Source organism: Centroberyx gerrardi, chromosome 12, assembly GCF_048128805.1.
Source record: "Centroberyx gerrardi isolate f3 chromosome 12, fCenGer3.hap1.cur.20231027, whole genome shotgun sequence".
In the NCBI taxonomy this organism is placed as follows: domain Eukaryota; kingdom Metazoa; phylum Chordata; class Actinopteri; order Beryciformes; family Berycidae; genus Centroberyx; species Centroberyx gerrardi.
The window spans coordinates 28,074,768-28,101,399 of NC_136008.1; the positions used below are offsets into that span (position 1 = coordinate 28,074,768).

General features: G+C 41.7%; 1 protein-coding gene across 1 annotated transcript in view; it reads left to right on the forward strand.

The window, feature by feature from the left end:
• Positions 1–26,632, forward strand: part of LOC139922562 (F-actin-uncapping protein LRRC16A-like) — a 102,386-nt gene that overhangs the window by 22,247 nt on the left and 53,507 nt on the right. The window contains exons 3-9 of the mRNA XM_071913085.2: positions 14,747–14,797; positions 22,536–22,595; positions 24,415–24,536; positions 25,319–25,416; positions 25,711–25,781; positions 26,066–26,139; positions 26,278–26,353. Of these exons, the coding sequence (XP_071769186.2) occupies positions 14,747–14,797; positions 22,536–22,595; positions 24,415–24,536; positions 25,319–25,416; positions 25,711–25,781; positions 26,066–26,139; positions 26,278–26,353 (552 nt within the window). The remainder of the gene's footprint in view (positions 1–14,746; positions 14,798–22,535; positions 22,596–24,414; positions 24,537–25,318; positions 25,417–25,710; positions 25,782–26,065; positions 26,140–26,277; positions 26,354–26,632) is intronic.

Genomic DNA, 26,632 nt, shown 5'->3' on the forward strand with positions numbered 1-26,632 from the left:
ACCAGTAGACTTCACATGTTTGGGGCCAGTGAATAGAGAGCCTAAGTCCCTCCCCTTCCGCTGTCCCCCATGGGACCTTATTTCGGAAAAAATATGTACGGTAGTCAACGGCGAGATACAAATAATTGTTTGATCCCGTTTGAATTGTGCCATGACTTACACATATGATGTTTTGTCAATTTAAAAGATAATTTTGCAAGTCAAGAAAGTCGCAGTTTGTTGTAAAACAGTACAGTAACGTTTAGTTTTGTGTGAAACCGCTCAGTGAACTACATCTCTCGTCTCGCACAATATACGTCACCAACACCAACATGGAACGAAACATAGGAAACACACAGGCATCGCGTTAACGTTAGCCCCCACTGTACTAAAACTATCCTAAACCAGTTTAAATCCATTCTTACTGTCTACCTTCCAGGTTGTGTATAATACTCCTGCTATCTGAGAGGGACTTAGCTTCAGCGGCTCTGGGTAGCTTGTGGAGAGAAGAAGTTACGTCACTTGCGCGACTTTTGGGTGTGTAGTCTTTCTAATTATGTATTTTTACAGTCTTATAGTTCAACAGTTTTACGACAAACTGCGACTTTCTTGACTTGCAAAATTATCTTTTAAATTGACAAAACATATGTGTAATTCATGGCACAATTCAAACGGGATCAAACAATTATTTGTCTCTCGCCGTTGACTACCGTACATATTTTTACCGAAATAAGGTCCCATGGTGGTCCACCGGAAGGGGAGGGACTTAGGCTCTCTATGAGTTACTGTAGGTTTAGAGAGCTGATACTGGGTTCAAATTCCACAAAGAAGACAGTTTAAAGGAAATGCCAACCCTTTTACCCTCCCTGAGACTCTGTGTATGTATGTGTGTGTAAGCATTTGTGTGCGCAAGCATGTGAGCGTCCATGTTTCTGTGTGTGTGTGTTTTCATGAGTGTGGATTTCTTTACCTGGAGAACTGACAGACCAGCAGTACGTACGTTTTTGCAGCGTATTGTGGTTTTAAGCCCCTAACTGTATGAAATATTCTATTTTATTTAATGCCAGCTTGCTGATGCGGGTGAAACTCGAGCAAAAGCAGTGCCTCCCTCTCTTAGTTTTGGTTGAAAACCTAGAAACCTAGGCTTGACGTTCCTTTTTCTTGAGACTGGCAGAATGATTTGAAGTCACCTTGGTGGTTGTCACAGTTCTTCAAAAGCCACAAATAAGTCGCTCCTACCGTAGCTGCTTGTTAAAGGTTAAATGTGTAATATTTCTGCTTTACATATACAGTAATATGACTAGTAAATATCAGCAGAGGTTCCCGAATTGTAGTGAATGAAACAAAGTGAACAGGAGCGGGCCAAGACTGTTTTTGTTGTTGACGGCCCTCCTACAGTGTTGTAGTTAGCTCCTCCGCAAGCTAACGTTATGCTATCTTGACTAGCTAACCAATAGCAACAATAAGTATCTCGTAAATAACAGTTCTACCATTACTGAATATGTTGGCTAACCTTGCTAGAAAAATCTCCTATATGTTTTCTAATTTTGTTTTTGTGTTCAACATTAGCCTTTGTTGCGGCTAACGCCTCTGTGCTGCTTGTAGAGAGAACGCCAGGCCAAGGTCCATTCAAAAATCTGGCAATTTGTTTCTGCCTCGCATATTGGCAAAAACATACATCTCAAAATATAACTTGAGACTTTATTACTAACTGGTAGGGTGTTCTGGTAAATTCGGCATGTATATAATCCTCCAAACAGCTTGAATTTTAACACACCTGCACATTTATGGGCTGGGGAAGTGACTTCACACACAAACAGGAATCGTGGTAATGGCAGTATCCTAATCACGGCAAGCGTCCATCGAACAAAAAATATGCGCTAACTCAGTAAAACATGATAGAACGTTCATTATTGTTGATTCTGAAAGAAAAAGTCCTTTTAGGTAACCCAGCATTAGTCTTATATCACCGTCACCTTGTGGATCATATCACACAGGATCTAAGCTACAGTAGGTCTATTGGGAGAGGTGGAGGCAGCATACTAACAGTGTTTTATCATCTAGATCTGTGTTCAACACTGTGAGTGTGTGTGTGTTATTAGTGCAGACTGATGTTATCTACCCACTCCAGAAGGAAACCATGGGTAATGCCAACCCAACCCAGAGCGAAATCCCCCTCCCTCCTCCCCTCTTCCCTCTCTGCCTTTGTCTCTGTCATGCCTTTCTTCTCTCTCTCTTTCTGTCTGTCACTCTGTGTGTGTGTGTGTGAGTGTGTCTCTCTCTCTCTCTCTCCCTGGCAAAACAACATGCGGTAGTTCGGGGAGGTTTTTCCACAACGGTTTACTTTGTCGTTTGGGTTGTAAAAACGAAGGCATTTTTCAAATTCAAATTCAGCCTCTCCTCCTCTGCTCTCCACTTCTCTCCCTCCCTCTCTCTCTCTCTCTATCCCATCCCTGTGGTCTGCAGCGATATCCTATTTACCCAGAAACCTTGGCTCGCCATCACATAGCTACACACACCCACGCACACACACACACACACACACACACACACACACACACACACACACACACACACAAATCTCCTCCCCATTGTGTCTGGCTGGCATGCTGATGAATGAATGAACCCTTGTGATTATTCCTTATCTCTGCTACCTACACACACACAGGTTTTTTTTTTTTTAGAGGATGCCCTGCAGGCTGACACCGTTAAGAGGAACCCCTCCAGTCATGAAACCCCACTATCAGCCGCGGCAGCGTCCATCAAAAGACCCCCGACGCGTGTCCGGCGTCAGAGGGCGTCCTGCCAAAGCGGACTATAATCTTAATCTGAAAGCAGGATCATTTAATCCGCCCCGCCTAGCCGTTTGAAGACTTGCTCAGTTGTGTGTGTGTGTAGCTGCAACTTTTGGAGGTCGACTAAAGGCTGTGATGCACAGGCAACATGGCCGACGCATATTGCTTTGATTTTATCCCATTAAATGAATGTGTTTGTTGCTTTTAGTCAGAGGACAAATCGTCAGCAAATATGCCTTTATGTGTTGAATAATGCATGTGCTATTAATTTTGGCAGCCTCTGTCCCCGCTGAAGGCAATATTGCTCATCTTCATTACCTCCAAAATGTTCCCATGTATCACGGCTGCTCAAGCTCGCGTTTGTTAATGTGGCTCATTCATTATTCAACACAGTGTGCGTGTTTGCAGTTTGTGTTCTCGCAGAAAACAAAACCAAAATTGCAAAATAAGAAACAAACCGTGGAATTTGACATAATTGAACGACAGCGTTTAGCTCGCCGCAGCGGTGGTCCGAGGAGACGAGCCAATCGCATCCAGTCAGGAAGTGCCGCCGTCAGCTGCCTTTGTCCCCCCCCCCCGCCACGCTCATCTCCTCAGCAGTAAAACACATAATGATGAGCAGAGCAGCGATAAAAGAAAATTGATGTCTCTCTCGTAGTGCTCTCCTGGCCGGCTGGCGCGGTGTAGCGGGGATACGCGCTGCAGAAAATGAGATATCCGTAATTTGGAGAAAGTGGCGTCTACCCTGACGAAATGATTGCTAGCTTGGCTTTCATGAGACCCTTGCTTAGGGAATAGAAACATTATTTGAGGATGGAAGAATTTGCATTGAGTCATTTATTTCAAGCCGTTGCTTTATCAAAGTAGATATTGTGTTTTGTAATGATGCCCTTTAAATATTTATGTGTAAATTTGTCCTTGTCTTGCGATAGTGGGATGCTGCAGACAGACTCTAGTGTGATACTGTTGTGTAGATTTTGTAGGGGTCAAGGGTCAAGGCTATTGTCTGGTGGTTTTGGTATGGTGCTAGTCTGCAGAAAGGGGACCAGGCCATACATCATGGTAGCTGTTCTCTCCCTGTGAAAGAGCGGCTCTGGTGCGGTAGAGTCTAGCACTGGCTTGTGGTTTTGGCGCAGCGTGAGTCTGCAGAGATTACAGGCGTAGACCTCAGCTGCTCTGTCAGCAGCTTGTCTTGGCAGCGGAGGATCGATGTATTGTAAAACACGGGGTAATTTCTCGGCCTGAATCTGGGAGCACACGGACCCCGGCCGGCCTCGGATCAGGTCCCGCCGGAGCTTTCTCTCCCGTGTCAGCCCGGTCGCTGTGTTGCCCTTTCAGTATTCCTACTGTATCAACAGAGATAGAGCAGTTGTCTTTGGCTATAGAGCAATTTCCTTTGTAGGCGTATGGAGAGAAAGTAGAGGAGGGTGCAGCCTATTAAACAGCTTTAACTTCTATGTGTTCAGGGTCATTCCCAAGATGTTGTGACAGATTTGGTGGTGCTGAGCTGCCAAGGTTAAAACGGATCTCATGGGTGCTTGTTTAGTGTTCGAGAGTAAAGACCTTTGTGTTTGTCTTGTTTTTTATTACTGTTTTATTACCTTCATACTTGAGTCAGTATACAGCGGAAAGAGACAGGAAAGACGTATCATGGGGCAGAAAAATGAATGGTGATATTAGCTACATGTTATTCTACTGTAGTAATCACAAATGAGACGCTTGATCATCACAATTTCACAAGCTCTCCATCCAAATTATATTATTTGCACTTTGTAATGACATTTTTAAATTGTTGTTTACATTCTAGCAAGCCAATGCCATCGCTAGAAAGATTTTTGGCTCAGAAATAAAGATAATTCTGCACAGTCAGACTTTGTTGACATTGAACTTTTATTTATTACATCGTATCGTGGTTGTATCGGAACGTAAACCTTGTGTTGTGTATCGAATCGTATCGTGAGATAAGCATATCGTCCCATCCCTAGGTGTGAAAGTTGAAAAAATGCTTACTCTCACCAAATTCTTCAAGAACCTAAATATATATATACCCGGAACTTATTGTCTTGTCATGAGTCATCACTAGTTGTATCTTTTCCTTGGAGATGATACAGTACAGTGTTTTCACCCGGTATGAATGCTGAATGCTACAGTAGCTTGTTGAACAGCAGCCTAGACAGTCTTGCTCCTCGTTTACACTGTGTTACATCATCTCTGATTATTCAAAGATAATAACAGGGTGCTGTGTGTGTGTGTGTGTGTGTGTGTGTGTGTGTGTGTGTGTGTGTGTGTGTATGTTGCTTCTAGTCTAGTGTCTCTAGGCATACTCATGCATTATCTTGCTTGAACACATATGCACCCACATATGCACACACACATGCACATCATATGCGCACACATGTGCAAACACACACTCGTATGCACATACAATGGGAAGAGAGGGAAGGAGGATGAACACTTTCTGTACAAATTCCTCTGTACAAATGTGTTCGTATGACTGTACTCCACATACTGTATATACAACATTTGATCAAGAGTGTGGTGCAGTCCACCTGGCAACCAATTTGAGATAAGGAAGATAGAGAGAGCAAGAATGCAGGGGAAGAAAAAAAAACCACACCGAGCATTATTCATCTTTCACATAATGGATTTTTCTGTGCAGAGATGGTTCGATTGGCCAATAGCCATATACACACGGAGGAAAATATCACATACAGAGCACATGCTAGATTTCTGCTGTTGTAAAATGAACAAACATTTATTTATTTTATTTTTTTTACCATGTGAAAACTCAATAATGGTCAAGTGAATCCATATATGTCTTAAAGACACATAACATTAAAAGATGCTGCTAGTGGCTGTTGCTTGGTTTACAGTTACAGGTTCTCTCTCTCTCTCTCTCTCTCTCTCTCTCTCTCTCTCTCTCTCTCTCTCTCTCTCTCTCTCTCTCTCTCTCTCTCTCTCTCTCTCACACACTCACACTCACACACACACACACACACACACACATACTTGCTCTTTTGGCTCCTCACATTAACCTACTTATGCTGCTGTGTAACTGGAACGAGCGAGGGAGAGAGAAGATAAAGGTAAAGGAGAGGATGAGGACATTAAGGGATTAAGGGAGGAGGAACAGAGGAGAGGGGAAAGGAGTGGGAAGGGAAAAGCAAAAGACGAGAGGGATGAGGGGAGGAGAGCAAGCCACTGCGTCACGTCCAGCGAGAGCCCGATCGATCCGGCGTATTAAGGGCTGAGGTGGGGCCGCGCTTTTTGGCCCGGAGATGAAACGGCTTTTAAACACTTCCCTTCATTAAATATCTTCTCTGCTGATTGGATTTAAAACTTGGCTTCTTATCAGCCAAACAGCACTTAGATTCTATTAAGTCATTACACTTGCTTGCCCTTCCACCTCCTCTTTCTCTCTCGCTGTCTCTTTCTCTTGTCCACTCTCCTTCTCTCTCTCTCTCCCTCTCTCTTTCACACTGTCTCTCCCCTGCAGTCCCTATCTGTCTCTCTGACGGTGTCTCTCAATTAAATTCAGTTTCAAAGGGAATTGGGGAAGGGAAATTTGGTTTGCAGACAGGGTTTACAGTAAAAACGCAATAAGAACACATAATAATAAAAAAAAAATCATTAAAGACCACAGTAAAAACACAACATCAAAGCCCAAACAAATACAACAAATCACTGCAACATACACCGATATAGAGTCTGTAAATAAATGCAATAAAAGGTCACTCATCTGTGCGAAATATCTAAAGTTCTTCAGGCATGAGATGCTAAATGTAGATTAATCAGTTTAACTGCAATGAGGATAAACGAGTCCCTGTTTCTATAATTGAAAGGAAAGTATCTCCATGTGCTGATGTGGCTAAGAGACTGTAGGATTTTCATTAGGTCCTTGCTGAACTACACATGTCTGAAATGCCTGTGATAGAAACAGTAAGTAGAAGATTCACTTTATGTTCTCCTGTCGTGCCATTTTACAACCTTACATTGCTTGGTTTAGGTTTTGCATGTTGTTTGTTGGTCCTTCATTTTAAGTGGACTTAATCCTTTGTTGAGGATGTAATATTACTGCCTTGCTAAATGTATGTTAGCAATAATGCTTGTTGTTGCTTTGTAGTAGTGAGCTATTATTGGGGATTTGATTTTTATGACATTATATGCCAAGGAGTTCATGAGTTTAGGCCCTCTGAAGCAGCACCAAAAAGGCTAAAACAGATCTCTCTCTCTCTCTCTCTCTCTCTCTCCCTCTCTCTCTCCCTCTCTCTCTCTCTCTCTCTCCCCCTCTCTTTCTCTCACTGTCTCTCTCTCCCATTTTCACTGTGCTGCGTCGACAAGTTGGGTTTGCAGCCAGCACATCATGACTCATTAATGTGCTAATACGCACACACACATGCACACACACGCTGGCATCAGTTATGCAATAAAGAAGTCTGTGTCAGCGATGGAGTGAGGGCATGAATGTAATTGCTAGAACATTGTGGCTGCTGTTTTATTCACAGTGCTATTTATAGCGTCTTTGTAAGTACTAAACCTGTGTCTTTGTAGTGCTGATATGATACAGTTTAAGGACAGGATAGAAAATATGTTTTGTGAATTCCAAGCTTGGGCAAAGGCAGTTTAATACGTTTCAAATACATGAGAAAACACTTGATTTATCTTATCTTCATGTGTTCATTTATGTTTAAGTGTCTGGCAAGATGAATCAAGTATACCTCAAGGAGTTCAAATATTTTAGGTTAGATTTTGCCCATCTGGAACAGTTTTCAGGCAGAGGAGGTCTGGTTTCTCCTGTGTGGCATCATCTATCGAGATTCCCAGTTGTACCTACCGTAACTACAGTTCTTTAAATGTAAAATCTGCTGTAAAAATACTTGTCTATGAAATCATTTAATTGATCTGAGTCAGTCTGACTCAGTGTATTTCCTCTCCTACATTGTGGTGTAGAAGGTTCACAGAGTATAATTGCAGTGGTTGGCTTAGTTTGCAGTTTTCTGAGTGAACTGTCAGTGTTTGGGTCTAGTACGTCTGCCTCAGCACAAATTCCTAACTGGGACACAAAACATGAGTTGCTCATTACTTATCATCCTGTATTAAAGACTTAAAGGGCAGTGTGGACATGCTGGTCCATCACTTCTATAGTCCCGTAGCTCAATGTATGTACAGTATAGATCCGGCCCATAGATGCACACAGGTGGGTCAGGTACCTGCGAGGTACAGTTTGCAATGCTTTCCCAATGCATGTTAGCAGAACAAAGTTATTCATTTTTATGTCTTAATGTGTACGTATTCCATCAGTTGTTATAGAGTCCATATTTTTGTATGACACTAAAGGTGTGATCACACCTACGGTTTGTTTTCTTTGGTCTGGACTGAATTTTGGAAAAGTTGACTTTGTTACATTTTTGTATTTGGTTTGTTTACATTCACACTGCCCAATTACAAGTGAACCAGGGCTTGTAAACAAAAGTCACATGGACTTACAAGTAGCTTGTTTATTGGACAGAGTTTTGGTAACCTGTCATCCTGCATTCCAGTCCGCAAATTTAGCTAAACATCGTGGACTTATCTGCACTCTTTTCCATGATTTACCTTCTCTGGTGTTCATACCAGTTAAGAACACATGAAGAAATAGCTGAATATAAGCATGCTTTCCAAGCATGATGAACTCCTGGATATCAGATATTCATCTCCTTATACCCTTAAAGGAATAGTTCACCCCAAAATGAAAATTCACCCTCATATCAGTCAAAACACTGGTGAAGTTTGCATGTCCACATAACATACAGCGAGTTAGCTAGCCATCTTCATGTCCGCCTACTCCGAAACAACTGAAGTGAAAACAAAACACTTCCATTTCCGGGTACTTTCAAAAAGGAAAAAAAATTACCCCAAAAAAATCCCCAAACAGCTTGTGCAGCATAGTGTTTTGTAGCCAAGTGATTGCACTGTGGGTCCAAACCACTCAAACTTTCCCCACTCACAAAGCCCTACAGCGATCTGGCCTTCATGTGCTCCTCGTAAGCTCCTACTTCCAAGTTTGAAAGTTGCAAATACAACTTATTCAAGTACTTCTTAGAAAGAAAAACAAAAGCAGCTTTTTTGGTAACTATTTTGGAAACCAAGTGATAGAGAGCTACTTTGTGCTGCAACGGCAGAATGAAGAGAATATTCACATCAGTTTTGTAATTAAGCTTATTGGCTAAAAGTTATGTGTGGCACCTAAACGTTAAACAAAGACTGCGAATGTCACAACTTCAAGCCTCTCTCCCTGTAATTACAATATTTCTCACAGCATTTGAAGGCAACATCTGCTTGCTACTAGGGTGACTGTTGGCGCGTTGTAGAAAAAAAACATTGTCAGTGAGGAGAATCTACGAGTTAATCAGGTAGATATTGGACTTTTGGACCTAAAGAACAATCGTTTGGCTTTCAGAACACTTGGATTATGCTGTTTGGAGTCATTTTATGGACATTTTTTGCCCTTTTTTGGAACTCTAAAGCACATGTTCCCGGCCACTTACATTGTTTTGGAGAAGGCTGACATGGAGCTGTGCTAGCAAACATGCTGTGTGTTATATGGACATACAAACTACTCATTCTTAATGAACTGTACCACAGATGCTTGGGAAAGGACCAAGACCCGCATTTTCAGGCATCTTAGTGCGGTTCTTAAGTGCCATCCAAGTTTGAATGGCAAGTCTCAACTGCCCAAAACAGCAAACTAAAGGAGTGAATGCAAAAAAATGCAAAACCACCACTCCATACATGCTCAGTGTGCACCCCAAGACATGATGCTTAAATTCTTTTCATATTTTGCTAACAGTGGGGGTAAATTTCCAGCAGTTGAGGTCTGCTGCTGCTGAATGGCTGCAGATGAAACACTGCTCAGCATTGCATTAGTTCCTACAGAGATTCAGCATAACTGCAGGCCATCGTCAATGCTGTACGGGGGGGTGAAAACTCATTGACATTCTCAGGCAAGCCTTGGCACTGTAGCACGCTACTTTCATGTGTGAGTGTGTGCATATGAATGCGTGTGTATGTACGTGAGTGTTTGTGCGCTATGGGCTAGCTGTTGCTATAGCAACGCAGTGCGTGTGTGTTGGGCGAATGAGAGAGGGGAAGCGGGGTTGACAGTTTGACAGAAAAGAGGATAATCTAGGAATGGTAATGCTGTGAATGGAACACGCTCATACACACACACACACACACACACACACACATAAACACAAACACACACACACAGACAGAAACATACACTTCACAGATCTGTGTCTCTATTGCTGACCCTTTAATGGGTTTCAAGACCTTGTCAACTTGCTCTCGCGGTGTGTGTGTGTGTGTGTGTGTGTGTGTGTGTGTGTGTGTGTGTGTGAGTAGCAGAAAATGTGAGCAGTTTTCTCATCTCTTTGTCCCCAGCAGCGTGAGCTGTATATTCTATTAAATGTGCAACTGTAGTACATGATTTGCTATTTATCTATATAAAATAAAACAAATAATAAAAAATCTAACAAAGCAGTAACAGATTGGGATATTCTTAATAAAAATGGTATTGTTTCAGGAGCATAGTGTGTGTGTGTGTGTGTGTGTGTGTGTGTGTGTGTGTGTGTGTGTGTGTGTGTTTGTGTCTAGTACATGTGTTGCAGGCCAAGGAGACAAATGGTGCTTTGGAGCCTGTGGCAGTTATCTTGTATCTGAGCCACCCGTTACTGTGTGTGTGTGTGTGTGTGTGTGTGTGTGACTGTGTGTGTGTGTGTGTGTGTGTGAAAGAGAGAGAGAGCGACAGAGATAGCAGATGCTCTCTCTGGTCTTGTAGGCATGCTCCAGTGCTGCTGCCATCTGGAGATGCTGGTCTCTGATTGGCCGAGCGCAGCTGAAGGCGGGGTGGTGGTCTGCTGTGTCATGATTGGCTGATAGGCTGGCTCAAGGCTTTAAGTCCACTTAGGGGTCAAACTGGCCTGCAAGAGAGCAGAGAGAGAGACAGAGAAAGAGAGAGAGAAGTTACTGAAAGGGAGCGGGGTAGAGAGAGAGAGAGAACAAGGGGGAGTCTATGGCTCGGTCCACTCAAAAGGGCAGATGGAGAGAGCAAGGAGAAAGTGCAGAGGGGCAGTCATGCATTGAGAGGAGGAGGAGGAGGATGGGAGGATGAAAAACGAGTGTAAAAGCCAAGGGGTTGTGGTGCTTGTGCGATACTGGGCCTCCTTCTCCGTGGGTGTGTGTATCCATATGTATGTTTGTGTGAGCATGCATGCATTTGTACTGTATATATGTTTGTATTAGCACAGTGACACACACACAGAAGCTTGTGAGGTCCCATGGTAACAGCTACTGTAAATGGAGTTGCTCTGGTCTGTTGTGTCATGTTCTGTCCTCACTCTCTGCGAGCTTTCAGTCAAATGGCAGCTGTCACATGCTAATTATGGTTTGTCTGTCAACTTTGAAGGGGAGATGAAACAGACATTCATCTGGTTTCTACTGTCTGAACTAGTTGACATGCACTGGATTCATTGTGGCAGAGTTATAAAATATATCAAGCGCTCCTTATGTCAAAATGTATTCAACTGCTATAAACTAATTACTATAATGTATTCATTTATTATTAAATATATACCGCCCTATCTAGTAAGACCAGACAGTATCCACTTGGCACCTCTTTATCTAGCGGCACTTAACAGACTCTTGTTGCTGTTCAACTATTCAAAACCCAGTGAAGTGTGGCATTCTTTAGCTAAAAGTTTCAGTGTTTTTCTCTGGTACTGCTGGGCGCACGAAGGCCTGACCACCATGTCTCAACACTGTCAGAAACATATAACCCTGGCTCCTGGCTGTGGGAAATAAGAAAGAAAAAGGTTCCTGGTGGACACACAACCTAAGACCTTTGCTATTCCCTAACTGGAGCTCTGCAGCCATACGGTTTCTCCACAAATTGGCTTCACTTTGCTTCATTTCTGAGATAATACAGACATAACCATCTTTTTTTACATGCTTGCTGCAGTACTGCTGCATTGTGAGGGATTGATTGTAAAAATGCAGCGATACACGATATATCGAAATTCAATATATCGCGATACAAAAATGTGACGATATGTATCGTGGGGCAGAAAAATGAATGGTGTTATTAGCTCCATTTTCCATCCAAATTATATTATTTGCACTTTGTAATGACATTTTTAAATTATTATATTACATTCTAGCAAGCCAATGCCATCGCTAGAAAGATTTGTGTCTTAGAAATAAAATTGTGTCTCTAGATACGTATTGTAACATTTTTGTATTGCGATATATTGAATTTTCCTAATGCACACACATATGTACACAGAGAGAGAGAGAGAGAGAGAGAGAGGTGTAGAAGAGAGGAAAAGAGAGTGCGAGAGGGAGAGGCGAGCGCAGCAGTGGTGGCTGGTGCTCTTTAGGAGAGGTTATCTGTGGTCACAGCAGCCTGCCTGTCTGTCTCCATCACATCAAACCACACACACCCGGCCTGTGGAGCCACGCCGCAGAGGGCTGCGAGACACTGTCATCCTTTGTGCTCCCCCCCTTTCTCTCATCCCTCTGTTTCCTTTTTTCACATCTTTCAAAAGAGATCGTGACAGTTTTTTATACTTTCCCTCGATCTTCTGTTTTTTCGTCTCTTTCCCCTCCCTTCCCTCAATGCTCATTGTTTGTTTTGTTTGTCTTCCCTCCTTCCTATTCGCTCTCATTTTATCTTCCGTTTCTCTGCCGTCAGATTTTCCTCTCCTCTTTCCTCTTCCCTCTGTTTCCTCTGCTCAATCCTTCCCCTCCCTCCCCTGTCTTCTGCTGTCAGTTTCTCCTTTCCTTCCTTGCTTTCTCACTCTCTTCCTCATCGCGTCTCTCATCCGCTCCTTTCCCATCTTCCCCGCCTCTTCTCCTCTCAATTTTCTTCTGGTTCTCCTTTCTGCTCTCTTCTTCCTTCCTCTTTGAGTCTTCTCCCCTCTTTCTTTTCTTCTTCTCTTCACCCTTTTCTTCCATTTCCCTTGTTTTCTCTCTTCCGCTGTCACTTCTATCCTGCATTACTATATTTTAGCGTCCAAAATCTGAGTCACTTTTCTACAGGAGCTTAGGGAGTCTAAACATCAAGTCTATGTGTGTTTTTAGGTGGATTTTTATGGCATTCCAGCTTTATTTGATAGTATGCAGTCAGTGGAAAGATGGGAAAGAAACAGATGACATGTCACACATGTCATGAGCCAGATTTCAGCCATGATGGTGCAGTCACATGGTATGTGCCGGCCAACCGGGGCGACCAGCTGTGTTTTGTTTTAAGAAGATACAGTGTGCTCTAACTGTAATTGCTTTAAAGGTCAGTCTTCTTGGTATGTTGTGATATTTTCTTGACAGGAGGATAATCCACTGGAGGTAAAGACAGCACCCTCCACAGTTACTGTCATCCTGCCTAAAGCAACAGCCCCGAGAAACTGTCCCGCACATGACCTCAGCTTTTAAACCTCACATTGTGTAAACTTAAGGCGGAAAACCATTCTGTGTGTATTTGCTTTAAAGTTCAGCCTTTTTTCTCTCTTCTCCTAGCTTAGAATTATACTGGATATAGCATTTCATGGTGCATTATGATAATCTTCTTTGGTACTAGGTTTGGGCGATATCCAAAATGTAATATTGCGATGATGTCCCACCAAAGTATTGCGATATAGCGATATATAGTATATCGCAATATATATAGATATCGATATATACTGTCTATCAGTTTTTTTTCGTGTTTTTTCTTTTGTATTTTATTTTATTTTATTTCTTCTTACAGGAATTATTGTTATTATTATTATTATTATTAATAGCCTAGACATCTGATCTTACTATTCAAGCATTTGAGGAAACAATGGACATTTGGTGTAATTTGCTCATTCCTGCTATTTTCAAGAAAGCAGGCTGATTGTGGAAAAGGGAACCCACTTGAAATAAAAAAATTTCACTACAACTATGATTATTTTTGTGATTATATTTTGTTATTTTTTTGTGAATTTGTGAATTGTGATCTACGCAACACATTTTTCCGCGCCCAGGTGGGGGGGAGGGGTATTGATATTCGATACCACAGAAAATATCACGATAGTCACAAAATATCGCGATATCGGCCCAAGCCTATTTGCTACGCCAAAAATGTCTACCACAGAATTTTGCATTGTCATGGTCATGCGTGTCTCAATATGGCAGAGACTCAAAGGTTGGATTGTGGAACATACACAGCACTGGAATGTTGACTAAACAAGATGTCTTTGTCATGGTTGGCACATGGGCTTTCTGAGTCACACGGGTTGTGCAAATCATCCCTACAACAGTATCACGCATTCTGTGGGAGCCATCTGAAGTAAACCAAGCCAAGTGACCTTTCAAGGCTGTTTATCTAGATCGGAATGTCAAGTTTATGCATTCCAGTTGAGTCTCCTCTCCTCTTCTCCTCTTCTTTCACCGAGCGGCTACAGCTACAGCTACAGCGCACTAATAAACAGTGGCAGTCGGTGTCCAGTTCGCTCAGCAGGGCGACGCAAACAAGAAATCTCACCACACTGACCTATAACGGCCTCATTCAGACATTGGGTGTTCCGGTAAAAACAAAATCCGCCTCCTCATTACCAACTTGAGATCTCAGCTACATGTAAGAGGCTTCCCGGTCTGTTTTTTTTGTTTGAAGTTTGAAGTTTAAAGGCCAGGCACTTGTTCTTCCACCACCTCCCTAAATGAATCTGTAATGAATGTCGGTTTGACTGTTTGTTTTCAAGTGGAGGAATGTTGCTCCCTTGACATCTTTCCTCTTGTTATTTCCCTCTCTTTTCATGGTGACAGAGATGTTTCGGAGTCACAAGGCTTTTCATCTCGATGAGTCAACGGGAGAGCGCTCTGTGTTCTTTGTCACTGCCTTGTTCTTGTCGTGCAGAGTGTATATTTACAGCTACATGCTCATTAGTCTTTGTGTTTCTCTCTGTCTGTCTCAGGCCCTGGCGTCTCATCGAGCCTACCTCCTGACAGCGCGTATTCCCGCCAAGGTAAGACCAGCTTCCAACATGATTTCTGTGGGAACTACCATGAAAGCCACAATAATTTCGCCAGAACAATTTTGGGACCCATTCCAGTCTTCCTGCAACCCACTTGTGGGTCCCAACCCAGCCAATTAAATATGTTGCACACTTCCTTTTATTTTCAATACACCTCCTCTCCTTTTCATCGCTGTCAGATGAAAACCTCGTAACTCCAATTTTGTTGATTGTCGTGTTTTGACTCACATTGAAAGATCACATGGTCCTATGGGCTCAGAAAATTGATGATGAAATCCTTTTGAAACCAATTGGAAAAACTAAAATAAAAAGCTAAAAACAAGGCTGCTTTTCTTAGACATTTTGGAGATACGAGTTTTTCACCAAACAACAATATACATTTTTTTCTCCTTCGCGAGACTTCCCCTGATCAACATGCATGTGTGTTTTTGTCATCCCAGTGGATTTGTTGTTTGTGTATGTATGTACTGTAGTGTACAGTATATGTGTGTGTGTGTGTGTATGTGTATGTGTTTTGTGTGGGTGATATTATGAGTAGAGGGAGCTTGATAAAGTGGTAGCTCTCTGTGTGTGGTTACGGTGCAATTATATGGCTGGTTAACAAGCTGCTGTTTTTTTTATATGGAACTGAAACTGTGCCACAATGCAGCGCAGATGGCAACTATTAGCACCGTCACCAGCAATGAAACAACTATCATTATCTTCACCAGCACCATTATCACTGCCACCGCCGCCACATCCATATTCAAAACCATTAGCGCAATAACACAATACAGACGTGCACTGTAGCTTCCATCACCGCCAATCCAACTACTATCATTATCACTATCACCATCATTTGCTCCTCACCAGTGTTTCCTCTACATCAGACTTGAGCTAGATGGTCCAGCCCACCAGATCTACCACAACTGGAAATTCCTTTATAAACTTGAAAATGCAGTGAACCTTCAATGTAAAAGTGTATTATAATTTGACATATAGAATAAATGTTGTATTTTTGCCCTCTGCTTGTCGATAACCACTCACACGTGAAGTTAGACGGCTTCAAAGAGAGAGATGTAGGCTATGGTGCTGCTGGTTTTATCCAAGAAAATCAATATAAATATATCCAATTTAAGTATGGAGACATTTTTCTAGGTTGAGAGGAAAAGCTGTGTTAGCTGTATTATTATTCCCAGCCGGTTTACTAACTACCCACTGTTGTTTGCAAAATATGCAAAAAAACACATACTACCAGGTAGGGCTGGGAGATAATTCGATATTATCGTGTATCGTCTTTCAGTGGAATTGTATCGTGATGATATGAAGATATTGTATAGCGTGATACACAATTCTGCTGTCTAAATTGACAGCAAGCTAATTTTATTTAAAAACTCTGACAAAATGCAGTTCAGTGCGATGAACATCAATTTGATTATTTAACATGTGATGTTGCATACATAAGCCATATTGTGATATATATTGATATTGAAAGAAAAACAAATATATCGCCCAGCCCTTCTCTAGTCTCTCAAGTCCCTTCTCTATTTGTAAAAAAAAAAATGATCGTAGGATGTGGTTGCTTTTCAGTTGCTCTCTAAATAAACAGTTGGATATTAGGACACAAGCTTTCATTCTAGATATTAAAAACGGAAGATTGTATCCAGATTGTATCCGGCCTGTGATAGATTAGTCATTTGGCTTTCCATGAAAAATAATTGCCCAATCCTGCTCTACATTCATTCAGCTGCAGTAGTCCCTTACTATAAAAAATGCCATAAAATGTCACAAAAAACATTATATAGTCACACACCCCCAAACCCACATACACCACCACACACACAAGCACATACACAAAACAAATACTATGATTCAAGTTGTTATTATTAGTATTATTTAAATAGGATTGTGATTGCATGTGGAAATGGACTGTAAACCAGCATTGTACCTATCTGGTCTGCCGATTCCCCCTGACAGGAACAATGAATAGCGCTTATTTTCCTCCCAAAGTCATAAAAGCACATAACATCACGTCTTGTCCCAGGTCCAGGAAATACTTACAGCGGCCCCGGTCGATATGATGCCCCGAGGGGCCGTTTACCTGATTGATCGGTTGCTTGAAAACTGATTTATAGGTTTACTGGGGGGTAAAAGAGACCCATAAAGAACATCCCAGCGGACCACGCTTCAAATGACGTCACATGTTTCCAGTGTTACGGGGCTGTTGGTTCATGAGCTGTTTATTTAGCTGGCTCTGCATCTGCTTTCTATCCATCTCCTCTCTTCTGACCTGGAGGGATTAGACACCTGCTAGATTAGATATGGTCTTGCATATGGTTTCTGAGAGTCATTTCCTCTCAAATTTGTTGTATGTTTGATTTTGGGGGGAAAAAGTCTCTTAGACATGAGGTGAGGAAGTGTAGATTAGCTCTTTCTCTATCTGTCTCTGTTTTTTTCCATACTGGAATAGGCTTGGGCAATCCAAAATTTAATATTGCGATACTGTCCTGCCAAAATATCGCGATATACGATATAAATTTGACAAAAACGTACAATTTTTTCACTTCAAGTATGATTATTTTTGGTTTTTTGCTATCCTACCACTAGGAGATTGTAGGTTGATAGGTGAATATCGCGGGAAATATCACAAGATTCAAAATATCGCGATATTCAATACTATCAAATATCGTCCCAAGCCTACACTGGAAGCAGACTCCCTGTAAACCCTTGTATATCTTTCCCTGGCAACCTACCTCTTATCCTCCTCTTCTCTCCCCGTCCGCTTAGCCAGATTACTCCCACAGATCACCTTTGCTCTCCTCTTCTCCTCTCCTCTCCTTTTAAGCCTCTCATTCGGCGCTCACACTCTCATCCTCCCCTTCTCTCTCTCTCTCTCCAATCCAGATTACCCCGTCTCACCTGCTTCGCCTTTATTCCTCTCTCTCTCCTCATCCCTGTCTCTCTCTCTCTCTTCCCCCCTCCCTCTCTCTTCCTCCATCCCTCTTCCCTCACTCCCTCTTTTTCCCTCTCTCCCTTCTAACCTCATATAGATTCCAGGGCACTGTGCCATAGGTCAGCAGGAGATTTTAACCTCCGAAGTTTCAATTGAATCCAATGCTTATATAAAATGTAACCTGTGTAGGATTTTCTCTCATAGTGATTTATGTTCATTGTCAGCTTCATGATCAGTTTTCATTCCCACATCTTCAGATCTTAGTTAAATAAATTGCTCATTGCCTACTTTATTGAAACCCTGAGATATTATGTGACTTGAGGATCTTTCTGTGTTCAAATTTCCACATGATACTGTCAAAAAGTGTAAGCATTGTGTTTGTGAGCTCTCTAGCTGCAGGGTGTCATTGTTCCAACATGAAGGCTGCTCGCCTCCCATCAAAAGCTGACTGTTCTTTGTCCTTTTATCGATCTTTTGATGTGAAATCTATATTACAATGTAGATGAGTCAACTGACTTCAGCTCACTGTCCCAAAACATACGCTATTGACTATATTCCCTCCCTGGATTCAGTGAAATGCATCCAAGTCGAGGTTGTTTTTAGCGTTTATTTATGTGTCTGGCCGTCTGACTGTGGGCGCTGTCTTTGATCCGGCTGTCTGTGAAAGTGGAACGCCAGAGAATCCGTCTGAAACCCGCGAGAGAACAATCCGTAGGTGGGGATTTCGTCAGTATTCTGAGTGGAGCCCAAGGCCTCGGTGCTGAAGCATTGTAGCGCGGTAGCAGTAAACTCTCTGTTAAACACTTAATGTGTATCTCTCTTCTTCAGTAGTTGTTTAAATTCCCCTCTAGCTCTCTCATAGAGTTCTCAGTGGGCTTTGTGTGTGTGTGTGTGTGTGTGTGTGTGTGTGTGTGTGTTTGCAGAAAAGGTCTCTGACTGATGGTTTGGCTCCTCTTGAGAAGCTGCAGGGCCATACAATCTGTCAGTGTCTTTCTGTCCCCAAGCGCACACACACACGCACACAGACACACACACACCCTCGTCCATCTCTCCCCATTTCTCCATACTATGCTTTACCCTCTTCACTCTTTGCTGTGTATTTGAATTGACTGTGACTATACAGATATGGCTGGAGGAGCTGTAGGCGGCACTCTAGTGTCTACTCTTTCATCCCTGTCAGTCTGTCACAAGCTCTTCTTTCTCTCTGTTTTCTTACTCAGTCGCTCTGTCTCTCTCATTAGCTCATGTTCCTCTGTTTCTCTTCTCCTTTTCGTCTACCTGTCCAAAAGCCAGTCGTTGCCATGAATTCCCTACTTACTGTTGTCTCCATGTGAAGGGATTAGACAGGTGTAAGCTTCTCATGGGGAAAGTTGGAGCCACTTCTACTTTAGCCTGTAAGACTTTAACATTTTATAATGTTTAGGATAATATTTATAATGCGTGGAATGGTAAAACATAAAGTGAAATCTCACCAGGAGAAAAAAATATTGTGTTTCAGTTAAACAAAACTGACACGTTTGGTGTACCAGCTGGGTTTGGAACATACAAGTAGATGAGATAAACAAATGGCTAGCTGGGTCAAAAGATTTTTTATAATAGGAGAACTACAGAGTTCAACAGTGAATATGTGTGTAATCCTGACATGGTCTCTCTTTCGCTTATGAATAATGCTGAAACAAACTGTCTTCCTCATCATCTTCCTATAAGTCAGCCAGATGAAAAAGTTTCAAATTGAGGTTGTTGCACACCTCTAAAATTTAAATCAAATTGTTAATAAAAATGCCCATGACTATGCCCATAGACACCATGAACTGTTTCTAAAATACTAAAATCTACAGTTTACAGACTACAGTAAATTGCAGTTCACTGTAATTATTTGTACTTAAAAGGATAGCATTTTTCTTCATCCACCTTCAAATCATCCTCTGTACATACCCAAGACTCCTAGCTGCAGTTTCCAGCAAAATGCAGCGAAAGGAAAAGAGGATGAGAGTGGTTAGGTGACAGACGGAAAATGAACGAATGAGTGAACGATGCAATTACTCAGGCATTTGGGTCCTCCCTGCACCTCTCAGCATGGTGTCCTGCCATTGGCTAGAGCTCATACATTTGTCAGCATGCTCACTCACCATTGGCTAGCGCTCACTTCTCAGCGTGCTACTGTGCTATAGACCCTTTTCACAGCAGCCATTTTGATGTGTCATAGCAGGGTAAACACAGGTGTATCTAATAACATTAATGATATGGTTCCATTCCATTTAGGTGTTCCAGTGCCAGGGCCCTTGTATTGTGCATGCTGGCTCACTGGAATGGCTGTGGAACACCTAAATGGAATGGAACCATCATTAATGTTATTAGTTACACCTGTGTTTACCCTGCGATGACACGTCAAGATGGCTGCTGTCCATATTGCTGTATGAAATGTAGTTAACTCTGAACACTGTATACTGTATACTACCTACAAAATAGTTTACAGCAGATTGTTTGCAATACACAAAGAACTATCACCACATTATATAATGGAACTACATAATATTTAACTTAGCCTGTATTCAAAAGAAGCTAGTAGTTAGTTAGCTAGTTTGTTTAAAGTTGCTATTCACAGAAAAGTATGCTAAATTGACTTTCCCATGATTGTCTAACATTTTCTTATGATGGTCTAAAATTTCTGGCACCAGAATTGGCAAAAACAAACCGTAGAATGTATTTAAAATACTGGCTGATCCATTTGTGCTAGGAGCCTCTATTTAAATCTAGCTAGCATACTATAGCTATTAACCTATTTTCAAATTAAATTGTTCTGAGCTACTATGCTCAAAATGTACTAGAATTAGTAGAAGTAATGAGCTTCAGAGCCACTTGTATACTGCCACTGACATTAAAAAACACTTTGTGATGATTATTGTACTCAGTCGGCATCCAGGGAACATTTTGACTGACATTAGTGAGCTTGAGATGTTATGGTATAGGGCTTCTTGCCAAGGTAATGTGCACAAAGTGTTGTTGGCTTGTCTTTACCACAGAACAGTATGTTGGTGATTTAAAGTACATTACAACAACAGCAGTACAATCTGTTGAGCATTTTAGCTAGCATTGCTAATAGGCTATGTTATGTGGCTTCCTGCTGTTCAAACTGGGGTAACTCCTGTGCTTGTTTCTTCTTTATCAGAGCAACTCGTCATGAACTGAGCTATGACTTCTGTTTCAAGGTGTCATTAGAAGATATATCAGACTCCTTTCCTTTTTTCTAATCATTCCACTCAATTATAATATGGGAAAGGGGCTTGTCATGGATGAGTGGAAGTGTGTCTGTACTACATTGCATTGTGCCACAGATGGAGACAAATTATTATTGGGGAATTATTTCCAGCTCACAGACTGAACATGAGTGAGTAACCACGATCGATACTGAAATAAACACGCATGCACGTGCATGTGCACACACACACACACACACACACACACACACACACACACACACATGGTCAGACACTAGTAGACAGTCTGCTCTTATCCTCTCTCTCCTCTCATCTCTGAGCCAAGCTTCAGGAGCAGTGCCCACCTGGAATAGTCTGGCCTCTCTCCCTGGCCTGCCCTCAGGCTCTGTGTGTGTGTGTGTGTGTGTGTGTGTGTGTGTGTGAGAGAGAGAGAGAGAGAGAGAGAGAGAGAGAGAGAGAGAGAGAGAGAGAGAGAGAGAGAGAGAGAGAGAGAGAAATAATATACTGTAGCCCGCATTTGTATGCAGGTGCCCCTTTTTACGTCAAAGGGCTTCTTTTCCTGCCCTTTTTAGGTATGGAGAGGCAGGCGGCTGCTCTTTGTTTTCTTTGTCATGGAACGCTCTCTTGAAACAGAAATGGAAAATGTGCATGTAAGACTGAGTCTGGGTGACTTGTTTTGAAAAGCCTGTCTTTTATATGTGAATAGAGAATGTAGATAAGGACTTTAGAGTCTGTTTTTTGTCAAAGCTGGAGTCAATTCACTATCAATTCAGGGAGCAGATTTTCTTCAAAATTTTAATCTGAGAAAGGAAGAAATTACGAGAGAACTATGAGAAGTCTCTAGTATCCACCCTGTTAAAAAGTACACTTTAAAAGACTTTAAAAGACTTATCCCAGTACTCCGGTACTGGGATAAGTGGGGTAATTGAGATACAGAGTTCAGCATTAAAGTCATTGTTTCTCATCTGCTTGTCTTAGTTTTGTTGCTTTAACCTAAAAATGTGTCTAATGCTGTCTAAAGTGTGTGAGTCAGCATTGGTGTCATCTGCACTGATGTTGAGAAACAAGAAACTACTGGATCCCAACCTATTAATTATAGAACAGCCCTATTTTTACACTCCGTCCCTCAGTCTCACACTCACCGTACCAGACTCTTATTATTATGCACGCTTGCTCTCACGCAAACACACACATTCTCGAACAAATGCATACCACATCTGCACACGCATTCATTCAACCACAGACACAAATATCATTATCTTTGTCTGACCCCTCCCCCTTAAACAGCTGTAAAATGTTGTTTTGTTGTGTGTCATGCCTCATATTACTCATATTGGACCTCGTGTCACTGTGCCCTTATCAGCCATTGATTCAATATTGCACTTTTTTAACTTGGATTGAATTTTCTGAAGGCTCATGGAAATATATTTTGTGCTTCCATTTTCACCTGGCATATAGAGAGAGATATTAAAGATAAAGATTCAGTAAAGACTCATAAAGGTTCAGTGTGTCAGGAATCTATTCCTGTATATAATGTAGCCCACAGTATGTGTTAATGGTGTTTCTTTCTCTCTTTTAGGTGGAACACGCCTTTAATTATCTGGAGATCCAGGGGATTGCTTGTAACAAGCCTACACAGGTACAGAACCGCAGACCAAATGACAGTCCGCACCGCATTTTGAGAGCACATCATGTTAATACACATCATGTTAAAGACACGCAAAACACAACAGTGTGCTTTAACAGCTTTAACTGGTGGTATATACTGTTGTTACATACAGTATACATATACTGTAGCTACACATATGGTACAGAGGATTGTACTGTACTGTATTGTATTGTATTGTATTATATTGTACATACACACCATTATGCTATTGTTACACATGGTTCGCCTACTAACTTTACAGCAAACAAACTGTATTGCAATTCTGCATTCCTTACAATTCTATGTCCTTTCCTGTTTGAATTTTAATATAGAAGAAGTGAAGTTGGATTAGCTGCTTTTGAGCACCGACAATTCACTTTAGTGTTAGGGTTTCATACAGAAATCATAGGTGGATTTTTAAACCGTAGTGGAGTGAACAGAAGCGAGGAGAGAAGGTTATAATGTGTTTTTTATTGATCCCCTGTGAGGAAGTTCTCTTTCATTCACTTCCCCTCTCCAGTGAGGTCAAAGGTCAGGGTCAGCTACAGGACAGCAGCCCTGGAGCTGGTAGGTAATCAGAGTCTTGCTCAAGGACACTTTAGCACAGTGGATGCTTGCTGACGTGGGGGCTTGGCCTCCAGTTTAAAGGAAAAGTTCACCCTCATACTGTTGAATATCATCAGTCTGTGATGTTCAGTGCAGTGTTGTCATTTACCTTTTCGTGGTACCCACTTTCCCTCAACCTGCCTACAGCTACTTAGCGATTTCCTACATTTCCCAGAATGCCTTTTGACAACCCCCAGAGAACGAGTGTGAACTTGTTGCATTCAGCTGTGGGTTGTACACTGCCGGAGTAAAGTTAGCTTGATATTGGATGTACGTTTTTCCACCTTCAATAACTTGTAAAGCAAACAAGTAAAAGCACATTAATGAATATAGTCGTGTTTACTGGAAGAGGAAGAACAATTTAAAACCACATTTTTTAATATTTGAGGAAATGCGTTTGGCCAATTATGCATCAAGCAACAAAATGTACTCAGGAATGCAAGGTACAACTCTAATAGCTGTATTACAGTGTTTTATGGTGGATTTTTCCTTTAAAGGCAGTGTCTCTAATCACTATGGATATGAAGTAAAATCTCTGGAACACTAGTATAATCCTTACAGAATTTGTTATTCATAAGTGACCCCAAAAACGGTTCTGGGCCTCGATATCAGAGTTTTCCATACCTGGCTTATTGACCGTACAGCCGGCTAGCTGTCAGTCAGCATGATCTACCTGCCAAATATAATCCGTTGCTAACTGCACCGTTTCTATAGCTCAACCTCTCTCACACTCATCTCAGGAGATGTCAATCCTCTTAATATCTACTGCAATCATACAAGACACTGATGGTCTCCCATGTTTAATAAGTAGGATTATGGTAATTTTGGCCTATACAGGAAGCACATAGCGCTGTACATTAATTTCATCACTGCTCATTTATATCATTGCAGCAAATGCTGACATGGTTAGCTGGCCTTATTAGGGTTCTCGTCAAGTATGGATAGATGGGGAGAAATATGGAATATACCTTGGATAGATAAGAATGTGAGCCTCTCATAAAGTATTCTTGTAGCGTCTTCTCTTAAACTAGAATGAATGGATGGATCAAAGGGAATAGAGAAGCATTGTCCTAATGTCCTTCTCTCTTTTGTAGCTAAACTAGTACAAGTGGTGGTGTATTCTTCTTGAAGTAGGTCTTAGAGAAGCAGTAGAAGCATGAATGGAGGCCTGGGTCAGAGGTTAACACTGTCTCTGTCCTTCCAGCTCTCCATAGAGTATGAGCGGGGCTCCTTCTCTCTGAAGCTGCTCTCCACAGAGGAAGTCAATGAGGTGGTCGCTCACATAGGAAACTGTCTGCTCAGGATATGTCCTGGACTAGCACCCGGGTGAGTTTAAAGTGTGTGTGTGTGTGTGTGTGTGTATGTGTGTGTGTGTGTCATCACAATTTATACAGTTCTTCATGGATTTATCTACAACTACCAATAATATCTGCAGATATAAACCAATTCACATATTTGGCCAAAGCATGGATTTAGGCAAATTCAGCCTATAATATTGGTTTTCAAATTAATCTGTCTCTGTGTGTGTGTGTGTGTGTGTGTGTATGTCTGAAAATGTTGCAGACACCACAGAGTTGAGCAAGTCATGACAAAATAATAGACACACACTTCTGTCTTTATCTGAAGGACGGTGCCATCTTTCATCACTGGTTAATATCTATAACTCTGGCTATGGTTGAGGGAAACAGCCACAGTATCAAAACAACATGTATACCTGAAAACGTTCACATGTCATGCGAATGTGAAACTGTATTTTCATAAGTTTCTGTGAGAACGGGAAGCATGGATATGAATGCAGAAATGAACATTGATGGAACGGCAAAAAGCTACCGAGCCTCATGATTGGACAGAACAAACACAAGCAGTGGCTGATGGGCTTTCGTTTGTGTTTTTGAGCCGCACTCGACTTGGATGCTACTTCAGTTTCAGTTTATAGCATTAGGTGTGAAGTTGTTTGGTTTAGTTAAGTGCGTGACTGTAATATAGTTTCATTTTCTTTGATTTGGAGTATCGACACTCCTAGCCACATCATTTGAGAACAGTAGAAGTGCGTGGACTGTTGCATGGACAATATTTTCAGAAATCAGTGATCTGGTCTCTCCTCTCAGTAAAGTGATGAAGAAGCTATGCATGGAGCCTCCGGACAGGCTGACCTCTCTGCAGACGCTATGGGAGAACAACAAGCCCGCTGAGCCTGGACCCTGCGGTAGGGAGCTGCCTTTCTGCTGTATTGACTTATAATGTATTGACTATGATGTGTGTGTGTGTGTGTGTGTGTGTATACACTGACTGTACAAAACAGGACTCGTGACACTGTGCTTGGCAAATTAATGCGATTCTGATTCCAATATTGATCAGATTCTAATATCACACTACAGACTACTATTTTGTTTCCTCCCCTTCTTCTACATGTTAAATATCAAACATTGAACTTTTCTCTCTCTCTCTCTCTCTCTCTCTCTCTCTCTCTCTCTCTCTCTCTCTCTCTCTCTCTCCCCAGGTGGGTTTTCTCAGATGTACAGATGTGTGTGTGACTGGCTGGGCCTGCCTTACAGGGAGGAGGTGCAGTGGGTCAGTATTATAAACTATAGCTTCAATGCTGTTTATCGTAAGATATCGCAGAATAACATAAAAATGCATAACACCTTTGCTTGATTAGAATAACTACAACTACAAGTACCTGTTTTCTCAAATCCTTCTGTTGCTCTTGTATTACTGCTTTGTTTCTATGCTCTGTGTATAATTGATTCTTTCATTAGTTCTTTCTATATGCCCCATAGACTTAGCTGATGCATTTTTTTTTACCAACCCTAAAGTGTTTTGTTAACACTCCAGCTGTGATTGTTCTCTCCCAGGACGTAGACACCATCTATCTGACACAAGACACCAGAGAACTCAACCTGCAGGATTTCAGCCATCTGGAGAACAGGTGAGACGAAGCGGTCTCATAGCAGGAGAGCATTGCATGCCAATACAGACAAAGAAAATGTATATATTGCCATTGGCCAGCGGAAAAAAACATTTATCTCCTTGTATCTCCAAAAAGTATCTCTTGTTTTTTCTTCAGAGATCTGGTGGCCATAATAGCAGTCCTGGAGTTCAACCAGTGGTTCACCAAGCTCTCCACTAAGGACTACAAACTGGTCAGTTCCCCTCCTAAATCACCTTCTGTCTCCTTCCTCCTCTTCATCTGCCCACTGATCATGTTTGCTCATGTTGGGAGAACAAAAAAACCTACACTTTATCCCACCTACACTTTCCATCCTCAGTCATTTTTGCAAAAAGGTCATGTGCTCAAAAGTATACTAGGATGCTAACTCATTATCTTTCACCCCACATTTGTTTTCTCTGCTCACTGACTCTGTCCACTCAAGCGGGAAGAACTGATATCTATTAAAAAAAAAAAACACATGAAACTAGAA